Source organism: Neovison vison, chromosome 13 (genome assembly GCF_020171115.1).
Source record: "Neovison vison isolate M4711 chromosome 13, ASM_NN_V1, whole genome shotgun sequence".
Taxonomy (NCBI): Eukaryota; Metazoa; Chordata; class Mammalia; order Carnivora; family Mustelidae; genus Neogale; species Neogale vison.
This window is the reverse complement of record NC_058103.1, coordinates 116,363,490-116,378,250: the sequence shown is the minus strand read 5'-3', so window position 1 is coordinate 116,378,250 and position 14,761 is coordinate 116,363,490. Positions and strand designations below refer to the sequence as shown.

The window sequence follows — 14,761 nt, the reverse complement described above, 5'->3', positions numbered from 1 at the left end:
GGGGCACTATAGGTTCTAGGGGGTCTCCAGCAAAACCCCTAATCCTTAGGGAGGACAGGAAGGATCCCTTCATTCCCCTCTCCCTCTATACCCTTGACCAGAGAACTGGGTTAGGCCCGAACTGCTAAGCACTCACCCGCCCAGCCAGGCCTCTGCCCAATGCAATCATGTGGGTGGATTCCTGAACCAGTTACAAAAATTGAGCCAGTCCCTGCCCCCGGCTCAAAGGCAGCATTTTCAAGCAAAACAAAGCTTTTATAATACAAGATGATACTTCTGAGCTGTGTCCCCAACAGTGAGGTGAGCTGCAGGGGCAAAATGGAGCTGTGACTCTCAGAAGGGACTTTTTCTCGGACACAGGTTTGCTGGTCTGAGCAGGGAACCGAGGCTCCAGCCCTGGGAAGAATCCCAGCTGCCAGGAAGAATCCCTTTGCCAGGAGACAGGCTAGGATAGGAGGTTGGGTGCTTGGACATGGGCCCAGTCCCCAACCTGCACTGGTCCCATTAGGAGGTCTTAATATTCACTGTCCGGGTGAGGAAGAAGAAACTGGAAGCTGAAGAGTAGGGACGAAATCTCGATCTGCTCCCCTATTTTTATGCCTTTTCTTACACCTCCCTTCCTGGCCACTCCCTATTCTGCAGGGGGATTCAGCTGGAACTCACAGCCAGCCCAACCCAAGCACCAGAGGCTGGTCAGGACCACAGCTCCCGCTCTGGCTCCTGCCATTTCTTTCTCCTGTTCTCCTCAACACAAGAAGCCTCACTTCTAGGAGGATTCAATCAACCAGATTCTACTCACCTCCACTCACCCCAAGAGACTCACAGACCTTGTCAGTTGTCCATCATTCACTGAGCACCCTCCAAACATAAACACACACACACACACACACACACACACACACACACACACAGAGGCACACGCTTGGGCATGCGCACATGCCCCTGTGAATTCCCCCACTGGATTCTCAGAGAACAGAGGGACTGGACTTGAAACAGAAACGAGGCAGTCTACACACACACACAGCCACACCCCATCATAGCGACTATGTCAACCCAAGGAGTATTTGGCAGCTACACAACACACTCAGGTGCACCCCCCCCACGCACCCCTGAACTGTCGTTCAGTCTGCGGGGACCACCCCCACCCTCCCTGAAACCTCTCCCACTCATTTCCAACCTCCTCAAGGCCACGTGGTTTCGCCCCCTGCCGCTCGGAGTTGGAGGCACTAAGAAGGAGCGGGTGCCGGGTGTAAACACCTGGCAAAATTACAGGACAGTCCAAGCAACACGAACTCACACAAAGGATCCCAATGGGAGGATCCTGGGGGCTCCCTCCTACTGCGGTTTCCTCCAGCATCCCCCAGGCTTCCTTCCTCTGTCTCCCCACCCCCCACAAAGAGTCACCAAGCCCAGATCAAATCGATTGTTTTATTGACTGTTTACATACAGACGCCTTTAGAAAAGGGCGCGGGCTCCGGGGTGGGGGAGCTACTCCGCCCCGGGCCGCACTTGTGCTGCGCTTCGCGAAGGACTGGCAGGTCCCGACGACTGAATCCACCCCCCATCACAATCCCGACGTTCACCTCCAAGAATAAAAAAAGGACCCCGCCCCAGTCGCCGCGCCGCGTCCACCCTCCCGCCCCCTCCCTCCCCGCCCACCTGCCTGCCCGCCCGCCCCCCCTACACTACACGATCACACTTTACAGAATACAGACTTCTCCTACAGAGCACGCTCGTCTAGGACTACACGCCAGGCAAATACTGTTCTCGTGGAAGGAGGGGCGGGAAGACGCGAGGACCCAGGGGCTTTTCTCCATCCGGATCCCGAGGCACCGTCACGCGCAGGCTTTGTGCGAACCAGGGCGCAAGCCCTTGGGCGAAACCGGGCCCGGGAAGACCGCACTTGGCTTCCTTTGCCCCCAGCGCACCTCGAACGGAGGTCTGGGCCACGTGCAGCAGCGGAACCCCAGCTGTGGAGTGCTTGAACTCCGGAAACCCCAAGTCACCCACAACGAAATTCACCCAGGACCAAGCCCACGCTCTCTGCGTTAAAAGGGAGCGCGGTTCCTCGGGGCTTTAAGTTAGGAGAGCCGGAGAGAGAAAACGGATTCCCTGCTCTACCCCCTCACACACATCCAATTTTCCTAGAGGCTGGGAAGGGGGTGTTAGCACCGGACCCGGAGCGTCGCTGTCTTTGAGAAAACAAAACAAAACAAAACAAACAAACAAACAAACAAACAAAAAAACCCCTACGAAAATATGAAAATCGGAGCGCGGAGCTGAAAGGCGCCCCAGGCACCGGGCTTGGCTCCAGCTGATTAGAAGCGGATTGGGGGTGGGGGGACAGAAGGGTTTGTTTCCCAGTCGCAAGGGGACTTTGAAACTAAAACTAGGGAGTTGCCACGGATTCCTGGCTTCTGGGACGTGCACCCCAGAAATGTTGGAGTAGGGGTCCAGGTGGGACCCTACAGCACTCCACGCAAGGGACATCTGCTGCGGATCCGTGGCTGACCCCACGCCACGGCATTACCACCAGATATTTCCGTGGTCTCCTCTGTTTCCTCTTTCCAGAGCCTACCGTGGGGCAGGCTGCAGAGGAGATATCGCAGATAACAATTAGGGTGGGAATGGAGAGGCGTGGATTCCGCTCCCCGGTTAGCGGGTGGTGCATTATAGGGAGAGAGGAGAGTGAGTAACTGTGCTTGCTGTGAAGGGGAATTGAGCCCTCAAAGACAATGATGATAATGGGTGGCTGGGAACTGGTGCAGTCATCCCACTCCCCTCTCAAAGTCCCCAGTAATGAAGGTCGGGGCTGGTAAAGGGGCGGAGTAAGCGAAGGTTGCGGGTGGGGTGGTGGGCGTACATCCTGCCAGCCCTAGGCTTCTTCTCCCAGGCACCCAAGGTGGGAGATGGGAATGGGCAGGCCGGTGGGGCTGAGGATTCAGCCTGCCGTCTGCCTGTAATTGCCATTAATTTCCTGGGCGATGTTGACTGCCTCGGCGCCCAGGGGCAGCCGATCACTGTACTCAGAGCCCGCCTCGAACTCCTCTTGGTTGGCCTTGGACTGGGACTCCACCAAAGAGCAGGCCGCCAGACTCTCCTCCCTCTGCAGGTCCCCACCTGGGTCCCCTTGCTCCGCGTCTTCGTCGAGGCCCTCCCCGGGAGCCTCTTCTGGCTCCACGACGTCTGCCTCGCCGCCTACCGGGTAGCTTTTCTCTGACTCGAGGTAGGAGGCACGCGGGTCGAAGTCGGCGGCGATGCGTTTCTCCATGGGGTCTGGGGCCTGTGGCCGCAGTATAAGACGATAGGGCTTACCGGGGTGTTTGGCCAAAAGGTGGCAGCAGGCGGCGCCCAGCAGGGGCACGGTGGCCAGCACCAGGAGGAATACGCTCACCGCCACGATAACCAGCAGCGAGGGCAATTCCTTCTTAGTGGCAAACACAACTTGCACGTGGCAAGCCTCCCCGGCTAGCGCCAAACATACTGAGTAGTTAGTACCAGGCCGCAGGCCGCGGAACCAATAGGCGTTGACGCCCTCCTCCACGCGCGACCACTGCACTGCTGCGCCACCCCCAGCTGGGCACAGGTAGAGCAGGCGCAGCGGCCGCCGCCCCGGCCGCCCAGCCGCCCCAGCCCCGCCGGGCCCAGATCCCCAGCGCGCCGCCAGCGGCGTCAGCTGCACCCGAGCCTCGCGCTCCGCTACGTCCAGCGCGATGACGCCCAGCTCAAAGACGTGCTGCTTGAGCTCTGCGCTCTGGTTGAATGCGTGGTTGGACACGTACCGCGAGGGGTCCCCGTGGCCACAGCGTTGCTCCTCCGCCGGATCCGCAGAGATCTGGTCTTCTGCTTCCTCTCCCTCACCTGCCTCCTCCTCCTCCTGCTCCGGCCCCGCCTCCGTTTCCCCGAGGATGCTAACCCGGGCTAGGCCTTGGCCTTTGATTTTGCCCTCGGGCTTGGAGGGTAGAACGCTGTTACCCCGGCCTTTGGCTGTGGACTTGCGTTCAGAAGTAGGGGCCTGCCCTACAGAGTCTCCCCCGGCGCCAGGAGCGTGCTTTGGGGGCCCGGCAGCCGCCACTGCCACGCGTAGTGAGGTGGAGTTGGCCCCCAGCTCATTATGGGCTCGGCAGGTGTAGATGCCTGCTTCCTTGGCACTCAGGAGGGGCACCAACAGGGAACCGTTTGTGAGGGCCAGGAAACGTGGGTTGGCTGGGGGCGCGGGCCAAGCGGGTGCTGGAGTCGGGGTTGGGGCCTCCGTCTGTGTGGGCCCATCCCCATCTCCTTCCTCCTCCCCGTCATCGGCCCCATCTGCGTTGTCCTCCCCGCTCAGGACGGGAGGCTCTAAGATTATGGTGCCACCCGGGATCTGAAGTTGCCATTGCAGGCGGGGTGTGGGGTGTCCTTCAGCGACGCAGTGTAGCATGAGCGCCAGGCCGGCGGGCAAGGGGCTGCCCGGTGCCTCTGGCGGGGGCTCAGCACTCAGACGCACGCTGGGTGGTACACAGGACAGGGCGGGAAGGCGGTGCACAGGCACCCCCTGCAGCGCGGGAGGCGAGGCACACGCAATGGAGTCGGGCTCTGGTAAGGAGACCCTGGTGCTTGCGGCCCAGGATTGCAGCCACACAAGGCTGCAACCGCAGTGGAAGGGGTTGTGATAGAGTTGGAGATGGGACAGTGCGCTTAACGCGTCGAAGGTGCCAGGAGCCAAGGTACGCAGCCGGTTGTTGTTGATGCGCAGGGAGCGCAGGTCGGGCAGCGCACCGAGCGCATCCCGGGGCAGCGAGCCCAAACGATTGTGGTTCATTTTAAGCAGCTGCAGCGCACTCAGGTTACGAAGGTCGCTCCACGGGAAGCTGGATATGAGGTTGTGGCTTAGGTCGAGGTTCTTGAGCTGGCTCAGCACTGCTAGGGAGCCGGGCTCCACCGTGCGCACCTCATTGTGCGCTAGCCACAATGACGTGACTTGCGTGACGTCGGCGAAGGCCCCGCGCCGCAGCACGGTGATCTTGTTGGCGGACAGACTCAGCGTGGTCACGTTGGCCGGCAGTCCTTCTGGCACCTCCCGCAACTCCTTGTAGGCGCAGTCTGCGAACTGGTGCGCGTACTTGTCCACGCAGGCGCACGGCTCTGGGCACGCTCCGGCCACTCCTAGCAGAGCCCAGGCCAGCCACAGAGCCCACAAGGGCACCATCGCGGATCCTGCGGATGGAAGCTGGAGAAAGAGGGGAGAAGGTGACTTATGAGATCCAGCCTCCCTCTCTCTATTAAGCTCTGCCTCCGCAAAAACCCCTCTGGGGCAGACCCTGGGGCCCCAGGAACCTTCTCCTCTGTGCCCAAGAGTCTCTCTTGGACACGAGTGGGGGCGCAATAAAAGTCTCAGGGTTCAATGCATGCTCTCTCTCGGGACCTGACTTCCATTTCTAGCGGACTTGTGCCTCAACCCCTACCCCCCACCCCCACCTACCCATTCAGTCTGACACTCCAGAGACTCAGCCTCTCCCCTGTCTGCTCTGGGCTCTGCCCTGATCCGCAGGTATGTTTCTAAGCCTTCGTTTAACTCCGTGACGATGGTACACAGAAAAAGTATTTCTGTCTGTGGCCTGTTGTCTTTCCTCAAGCTCTTTGTCCCACTCACCGCATTCGCACACGCGCCCATACATTCACACAACACCACAAACACAGTCTGGGCACGCCACCAAACTTGCAACTTCTGCAGGGATTTAGAGGTTCACAGCACATTTTCTAGCACACAAACACAACGACACCCAGACATGGACACACTATACCCTGGAGACCTCATTGTTCTTTCAGCTGAACCTAGCATCCGAACAGGGTTCTCCGTCGCGGTGCTTTCCTGTTCATTGTGTGAGCTGACAGACACAAGGACACAAGTCCTTACACGAACCCACCCGCTCACAGGCAGCACAGGCGTTCGCTTGCGCATGCACAAAAGCCCTCCACTGAGACAGAAATCCCAGCGGATAGAGAACTTGAGGTGGGAGGGAGGCAGGCGGGACTGGGGCAGTAGGCTCCTAGCCACCCATCCCCCTATACTGAAGCAGCCTGCCCTGGGCTGCAACTCCCTCGAGGGGAGGACCAAGATTGCTGTGTCAACTTCTGTCTGAGGAAGGAGGTCCTTCTCCATGCATGAACCTGGAGCATTGAGGAGGATGTCACTAAAGATTCAAAGAATCCCCCCTCCCATCACGGAGGAGCCCAGGCAGCTCCCAGAGGGTATAGGAGTCCCCAACGGACAGGTCATCGTGCAGGATTCTGTCCCTTTTCTACAGCTCCACGAAGCTAGCACACCTCAACCCCGCCCCTCCCCCCCAACTGCCCCATAAAACCTTATACCCAGCCACACAAACGCGCTTTCTCGGAGACTTCCCGCTCCCACCTAGAACTCCCAGCAGGTTGGGCAGAGCCCCTCCCACAAGCCCATCTTTGGGAACCCGGGTTCCCTCACACTGCCTTTGCTCCCGGGGGAGGGCCCCTCCCCACCCCTGCTATCCCCCCCACCCATAGCTCCAGCGGGTTATGGTAACCCAGGTGGGTACCATAACCCTGGGTTGAGGTTGTGGGGCGGTCCCGCGGCTTACCCGCTGCTCGCTGACTCTCCACGCACTGCCCTCCGGCTGCAGCCCCTTCTCCAGACTTGAGGTCTTCGAGCCAGGACACTGCCCAAGGGCGCTTTCCACATCTGTTGCTGGCTGTGGAAAAGACAGGGAAGGGGCAGAGAAAGGGACAGGTAAGTATGGGGACCTCCCTAGCCCTTAGGTCCGGCTTCAGCTTTTCCTTCCGCGTCTGTTTCCCCCACGTCTGGCTGGCTGCAGACTGAAGAGAGTCCGCGCGCGCTCCCGGCGCGGCAGGGACGCGCACAGCCTCTCCCACCTCCCGCATCATCCACATTTGTTAAAGCCGTAGAGGCTCTCCCCGAGGCTGAGACACGTTGGGCTCAAGGGGCGTCCCCACACTCACCGCCCTCATCTGGGCTCTTCCCAGTTCAACGCACACCCATACCCCACGTCCCTCCGCATTTACACATCTGTAGACGTTGTCACTATGCCTAATCACATCGCCATCCTCCCCCCACCACGTTCAAACACATTGATACAGACACACACAGACCTTCACACCGTCCGCACAGTTGACCTTCACATGGTAGAATTATCCATCATCATGTAATAATAACCGAGTCAATGTGTTGAGGCCTCCTGACGTTCACACACATTTTCAGAGGCACACCTTCACTCGGGACACTCACCATTCTCTCCCTCCCGTGCACGCACACACTTTCACACTCACTCACCCTCACGCGCGGGTCCCGCCAGGGCCGGGGAGCTTCGCTGCTAATTGAACGAGAGCGGCTTTTACGCCCCGCAGCACGTGAGACAAACCATCTTTGAGGAATTTGGGGGAAGGCAAAGCGCACGACTGAAGGGGGGGGGCGTGTCTTTGCCTTTAAACTCTTTTTGCAAATGCCGGCTGTGGCACAGACCGACCTGAAGTAGGACCTGCTGCGCTGTGCGCAGCCGGGCTCCTGCGAACACTTCCTTCCCGCACCCCCCTCCCCACTACCAGCCTCCTCCCCGAAGCCACGTTCAACACGATGCATAATTGATAGTGTTAGCAGAGCGTCTCACCCTCCCTGCTATTTTTGCTAGGATCTGGGTAGATGGTCTCCCCCGCCCCCTGCCAGTCCAACCCGAAGAGAGGCAAGCGCAGGACCCCGCAAGGCGCCCGGGAAAGAAACGTCTGGACCCCGGCCCACCGCCGCCCTGGCCAGCCTCTTAAGCTATACTCTTTTAAGTCTCGTTTTTTGTTTTTTGCTTTTGTTTTTGTTTTGTAGCTAAACCAGCGCTTGAAGCCCACAGCCCAATGAGCCGCCTGTGCGCGTTCCCGGGTGCGGTGGGTGCGCCTCCCCAGTGGGACGGCCTGGGCGCACCCAAGTGCCTCACCCTCGGATCTTGCCAGCTCCGGGAAAATGGGGCCCCGGGGCTGCGGCAGACAACAGCACAGGGATGGTTACAAAACGTCAGCTCCTCCAGAGCAGTGTGGGCTGGGAACTTAAGGCCGGAGCATCTCTCTCACTGTCCCTCCCTCGCCAACGCCTTCACAGCCTCACCAGCAAACACACCGTCAACCCCACACACTTAGCCCCCAGAGCCTCCGCGGCCCGCCACCGCCAGCATGTCTCACACCCTTACACAACAGCCGGCCTCGGCAGATTCGAATACTCGCTGTTCCCGACTCCCGCTCCCTGTATCTGGCGAAACCCCGACATTTCTTTAAGCGAAGAGGAGGTGGAGGCACAGGAATGTCGAGGCATTTGGCTAAAACTCTCCTTCACTGCCCATTGCAGCCCCAGAGACAGAGTTGCCGGCCAGAATCCGGAAGGGGATACTGGCTCCAGGAGACACCCTCCCCCAAAGCCTCCTCCCTTCCCCCCCCCCCCGTCCTTTCCCGTAGACATAGAGCTCTCTTGGGGCACGCGCGGCCCCCAAGCCCTCACCCGGGCCGGGGGATTCTCTGGCCAGTGGGTCGATGGCCCGGGTTTGGGGCCTCTGCGGAGATCAATCTTCCGATTTGAGTGTTGAGCATTTTAATGAGCTGGGGAAGTGGGGGAAGAGAGACGGACGGGGAGCGCTGCAGCTGAAGAGACGATCCGACTCATTCCGAGGATCTTTTGTAAATTAAATATGAACCGACCTGCGCTCGCACGCTCTGCATCCCTCCCTCTCCTACTCCTGCGGTCGCTGCAGGCGGCCCAGCGGGCTGGGACCAGCACCTTTCTTTCCTTCCGACCAGAATTGAGAACCCAGAACTTCACTCCACCTGCCTGGGCCAGTGGTCCCCACAGACGAACTGGGGGAGGGGGCACAGGGACGCCCTGAGAGGGATGGTGTCTTCAAGGAGGGTGGAACGCTGAGAGCACCTCGACTCTGCAGTGGGACAGCGCCAGCAGCCCCCTAGTCTGCGAATGAGTCCCTGAGGCTGGGCCAGGGAGTGGCGCGGTCGGCGGGTCTGGTACAGCCTCTTTGTCCGCGGAGCAAGGGCGGGTGGGGGGGGAGCGCGGGTGTGTGTGTGTAATGAGAACGCTGGGTGGGGGGCGTTTCCGCGAGTCTCGGTCCTGGAAGAGGGGTCTGGGAGGTGAGGGACCAGTTGCAAGGATGGACAGTCAGGTCCCGGGTCGTCGGTCCTGGAGACTTCCCTGGGCGCGGGGGAGGGGCGCCGGCCAGAGAGGCTGGGACCGAGGCTCGGGCGGGGAGGCGCACAGCTTGTGGACCCTCCACCCAGTTTTCACCTTTTTTTCTGGTTCTTTTTGCCGTCGTCTGGGAGGCGGAAAGGTAGGCAGGCGGGCGAGGGACAACTTGGAAGCGCTGATGTACTAGAAGACAGGGCTGGGGAGTAGAAGGGAGAATGGGCTCGCTCATTCTCTGCGGAGAGCTTCCCAGGCCCGCAGGGACCCGCCCCGCCAGCGTCCCGGGAACCTCCCGGGCCCGCGGGCTAAGTAAGACCCCTTTTTCTAGGCTCACTTGCCGGGGATGCAGAAGCCTGGGGAATTAGGCAGGGACACAGGGCTCCGGGGGCCAGGACGGCGGCTAAGGATGTGGTGGCCACCCAGAAGAGAGCTCAGACTCCCAGGGGTCCATGCGACACCCGCCCACTCTTCAGCAAGCGCTTTTGTTCCCCCAGCCGGCCCCGGGGAGTGTGGGGAAGACAACCCTTACCCCCGCCTTCGACCCCGGAGCGCCCAGTGCCTGCCCTGGCAGAGTCCGCCCAGGCCTGGGATGGGAGCCACGACTCCAGGATCAGCCTCCGGGCTCAGCTGGGAGAGCACCGCACGTTTCGCCCCGCGCCGCCAGGGCGCGCAGGAGCAGGTCTGATGTCTATAATGTTAATAACGGTACAGTTACTGAGGGGCTGGGGAGCTGCAAGCGAACACACCACCCCCGCCGCCGCCCACGTCTTTGATCGTTAAAGAAACAGGCACCTAATCAGGTGCGTTAACGTAGGTGAGGGAAGAAAAGAGATTCAAGGTTCTAAGCCGCCAGAGTTGGAGGGAGGAGGGGCTGTCCCAGAATCGGAATCTGGGAAATCCGGCTCAGGCTTTTTGACCAGGCTGGGGTCCAGAACTTCGGCAGACGCAGGAGCCGAGGGCTGTGGCTCCGGGCAGATTTTTGCGGACTGACTTCTAACTTCGACTTCTCCGACCCGAACGGTCTGGAGGGTGGGGCGGATGGAAACCCAGTGGACCCTCGCAGTCGTTCCCGCGGCTGTGTGGTGGACTCAAGGTTTCGGTCCAAGGCCCGGTTCGTGAGCGCCCCCTGCTGGAAACCGCTTGTCGGGCGCAGAGGCTGGGGCAATGGTAGCCGGAGGCTGGAGCGCCGCCCTAAGCCCTGCGCTGTCCCTGCTCCGAGGTCCAACTGGCTAGGGGCTCCTTACCCAAGGCACAGAACCTTTCCTTCTCACGCCCACCCAGTCTGCGTCTCAGGAATATGCAAATTCCTCTCCTCTGCCCAACACCGCCGCAGCCCCCACCCCCCCCCCCACCCCGCTTCGCACCCCAGTGTGTTCCCTGCACCCAGGGCACAATAGACAACCTCAGAGACCCTCCTGGGAGGAAACCTTCCTGTGTGCCTTCCTCACCAACAACCGACCCACCCACCCATCCCGGGCGGGGTGAGCCCTTCCTCTTTGAGACCTGTAGGAGGGTTCTAGAACACAGCCCTTAAGTCTTCTGATTTTGTCAGGAACCTAAAATGTCGAGATCTTGAAAAAGAAAATCTGTTGGCTCTAAGGTGGGGAAAAAAAAACCCTGCGAAATCGGAAGTCATAGATGCTTAATGAAAAGTTCCTGACATACAACATTGTGTGAACGATTCAGTTGGCGACTGGCATGTGGGTGATTTCAGGGATGTGGGAAGGGCCTCGGAAAGTCATTACATGGGCATCAAATTCTCAACGCTTGGCAGCAGGCTCAGGAGATCCATCCCACAGCTGCACTCCCACAAGATCTCTGTAACACTCAGAGCTCCCACCTTGCAGCTCTGCACTTTGTCCCCTGGCCTCCCAACACACCTTTATAGTGTTCCCACCTCTCTCCCTAAGAAGCTGCTTTCTTTCCTAATTTTCAGCAGAAAGCTCACCCTTTTGGGAAGCCAGTGTCAGTTTATGATAGTACCCCCACGCCAACCCATCCATCTCTCCCTCCCCTCCTACACACTCAATGGAGTGTTTAGGAGGAAGGGTTTTAGCATCAGACTTCACCAGGTACTAGCTGTGTGACCTTTGCCAAGTTACGTAGCCTCTCTGTGCCTCAGGGAGAAAAAGATCATAAATAAGAGTATCTATTTTATCAGGTTGCTGTGAGGATTCAGTGAGTCAATGCATGCAAAGCACCCAGTACTTGGCACTTAGTGCTCGGGAAGGAATTATTATTTTTTTAACAACAACCAGAATTAGCCATTATTATTAGCTTCCAGAATTGGGTACAGATATGATGAGAGGTTCCTTGTGTCCTGCCTCCCCCACAGGGAGAAGGACCTTGGCCCTGCCCCCAACATGTCTCTCCTTACTCCCTCCCTGCCCCACCCTCCATGGCATAGGCAACAATCAGAATACTGAAACTCAGATTCTCACGCTTGTAGCTGTCACCAGTGTGCCTTTTTGGAAAGAGAGACCTGCAGCTGCAGCCCTGGTGGAAGGTTTTTAATTAAAACCACAATCTGTTTAAGTATTTATTGGGCACTGTGACTTTAATTATTTTCCAGGGGAAACCGACAACAACAAAAAATCCACATTTGCATTTGGGAAGGCTGTGGATTTCAGAGGGAAGTAGCAACTGGTGGCAGTTTGCTGGAGGCAACTGGGAAGAATTTCCTAAACGGTTCAAATGAAGCTCGACATTATTAATAATCTGGGATCCAGTCCACAACCTTCCTCCTAGTGCTTTCAGGAAATTAGCTTAACGTGCCGGCAAGGCCCTTTATTGCCATCAAAATTAACGACAGCTCTTCCAGTGGCATTTCATGTAATTATCTGGGTCTGTGCTTGTCTTGCTGAAGATGGGGAACCCCTGCCTCGAAGAGGCAACACTCCCATGGGTGAGGGGCAACATGCTTAGCTGTTCTGCCTGGCCCAGGCAAGAGTGGATCTCCCCAGAGTGGGGAGTGGGGCCGCCAGCCCCTCCATAGTAGGGTGCAGCGGGTGAAGAAGGGTTTCAATCTGCAGATAACAAACTTCCCATCATGAAGTGTTTTAAACTCTGTGGGTATCATCTTGCAGGGAGGAAGCAGAGCTGGCTTCTGGTCTGGTTGGTTCAGTGGCGCAGTGACATCAGCAGGCCCAGACTCTCTTTCCTCTGCCACCCCTAATGGGGCTTCTGCCTGAGACTCATGTCCCTTGATGCACTGGAAGGCTTCAGCAGCAGCTGGGGTGACATGTTTGGTGGTAACAGACTCGTAGTGGAACAGAGAGACTGGATTCCCTTTCTAGAAGCCATAACCTCTCCTTAGGTCTTATGGACACCTATTGGCTTAGGACTTCTCATCTCTGAGCCAATCAGTGGTCAAGGGGATTGAATTGATTGGCTGAGAGTAATCATCTAGCCCTGAAATGTATGTTGAAGAGTCAGTCCCAAGATTATCTATAGGCAAGAAATTCCCTTTAAAGAAAAGTGCTGGGGGGAGGGGTGGCATGAGAGAGTAATCTACTATTGTGTTAAAATGAATTGAAATGAAACTGACCATAACTGTAATCAACCATATTGGACACCATGTTAGACAATAAATCGCAAGAGACACCTTATCTGGAGATCAGACCGTCTACGTCCAATGTCTGTGGCTAAGATCAGGGCACAGTGTATGACCAGAATATAGGGAGCTCTCTGGCGGTAAGGATCCATAAAGCTAGAGAATTCTCTGCTTTCACAGAATTCTTAAAATGATAAAAATTTGTTCTTGGAAATGCCTGTGCTGGGATCCAAAGCTATTTTGGGAGCCGTGGAAGCTTGAGTCTTCAGTTGGATATTTATGAACAGGAGACGTTTATGAACTCAGAGATGTTCCTACATGACTTCACATCCTGAGTACGTTGCCCAGTCCCATGGCAGGGAAGACAGGCCTTTGCTGTTGAGGTGGAAGACAGGAGGAAGAATTGTCCCCAGGTCTTCTGAAGAATGTGGAGGCAGTGGAAATCTTCCACAGACTCCTTGTATGACCTTATGTGACTCCTGTCCTCTCTCCTGCTAGGTCTCCATGCTTGTAAACGTAGGAGCTTGGGCTGGGTGAGCTCAGAGGCCCTTCCAGTGCTGCTGAGTTCTGAGACTCTGGCTTCCTGCAGGAGGAGGTCTTTGGAAGGTCTGGGAACCACTGCTTGCCTTCTTCCTCATGTCATTGGACGATTTCTTTGTTTTCCCTCCCATGGTACTGCACCTGCCTCATCTTTCCAGGTCATCAGCACACCTGGGCCAGGAGCTAACTGCCCCCTCCCCAAACAGCTACACATTGTTCTGAGGGCAGGGAGAGTCCTCTTGCTACAAATTACAGCTTGAAGGCCCTTCACATTGTAGGGTTCAGGGCCTGTGTGTATGTGTGTGTGTGTGTGATCATTAGAAATTAAATCTGATCACTGAATATTTCAGAAGCCTGGTGTGCAGGCCCAGGAAGAAATGCTAAGGTTGCCAGGGGCTCCCTGACCAGTGGGTGCATGTAGAAGCAAGACCAGGACTCTTCTTCAGTTCTGGCCACTCCTCTCTGCTCTGCGGCCCTCAGTTCTCCATTGCCTGAGGCCATCAGTGGAGAGAGGTCATAGTAAACACCTATTTTGAGACCCCCTCTTGAACACCCATCAGAGACCACAAGGGCAGGGTCCGGGGGGTGGGGTCTCCTCCTCCTTCACCCTCCAGGCTGAAAGCTTCTGGAGGGTCACCCAGAGCCTTCTCCTCTATGGTCCCCACCAAAGTCAGACCAGCATGGATGGGGCACTTGATAGCACAGAATAAATTAAATTTCCTCCTGGGTATCTTTAGTCTCTCACTGGCAACAGGCTCTTCCTTTGTTTCTGGAAAGAGTTTCCTAGAAGCAGAGCTGCAATGGGGATTCATGCACAAGCCATGATTGAGGAAATTTCTTAGCAGAGACTGGCAGGGCTCGAGAAGGGAAGTGGGAGATGAAGGGGAAGAAGCCAAGCCAGTGTGTGATTTCAGGAAGTCTCCGCCACAGAGGCCTGATCCCAGGGAGTTCTAGGCATAAATCACACCTCAGAGAGATGCACAGCAGTCAGACATTGGCTAGGGGCTGCCTCCAGGGATGGAAACTTCCAGGCACTTCCTCCTCTCTGTGTCTGTGGGGAGTCAGCTCCAGTAGCCGAAGGGCAGGCCTAGGAAGAAAGCCACAGATGTGAGCTGTCAGAAGCCAAGCCCGCAGAAGCCAAGGGAAGGACGTGCAGAAATGGGCCTGCTATGTCCTTCATCCCACCGGCCAGAATCCAGCCTCCCCCATGTTGCCAGGCGCTCTGCTTGGCAGAGGGACAGCTGGGAACCAGGCGGATTCTGTCTCTGCCCTCCCCAACCCAGCAGGTTCAGGTATCTTCAGAGAGAGGAGGTTAGGAGGCTGCTTAGGAGGCCCTTGGACCTCTTAGGCAGAGGTGGCCTCTCTGATGGCTGTTTCTGGGTGGGAAATGTGCCCCCATGCAGGTCTCCTATACTCCGCTCCAAGGCTCCTGGGCACCCAAAGCAGAGCCCTACCGTGTCTGGGAAAGC

General features: G+C 57.4%; 1 protein-coding gene across 1 annotated transcript; it reads right to left on the bottom strand.

Moving 5' to 3' along the window:
* Positions 1–1,717: 1,717 nt before the first annotated feature.
* Positions 1,718–5,854, bottom strand: ISLR2 (immunoglobulin superfamily containing leucine rich repeat 2). Its single transcript, XM_044229879.1, has 2 exons — positions 5,793–5,854; positions 1,718–5,209 (listed from the first exon to the last, which is right to left on the bottom strand). Exon 2 carries the CDS (start codon positions 5,186–5,188, stop codon positions 2,942–2,944), a length of 2,247 nt encoding a protein of 748 aa, XP_044085814.1. The 5' UTR covers positions 5,189–5,209; positions 5,793–5,854; the 3' UTR covers positions 1,718–2,941.
* Between the last annotated feature and the right edge of the window lie 8,907 nt (positions 5,855–14,761).

What these genes read in the sequence shown, in the direction of transcription:
- ISLR2 (XM_044229879.1), bottom strand. Translation starts at nt 5,188, where the DNA reads ATGGTGCCCTTGTGGGCTCTGTGGCTGGCCTGGGCTCTGCTAGGAGTG.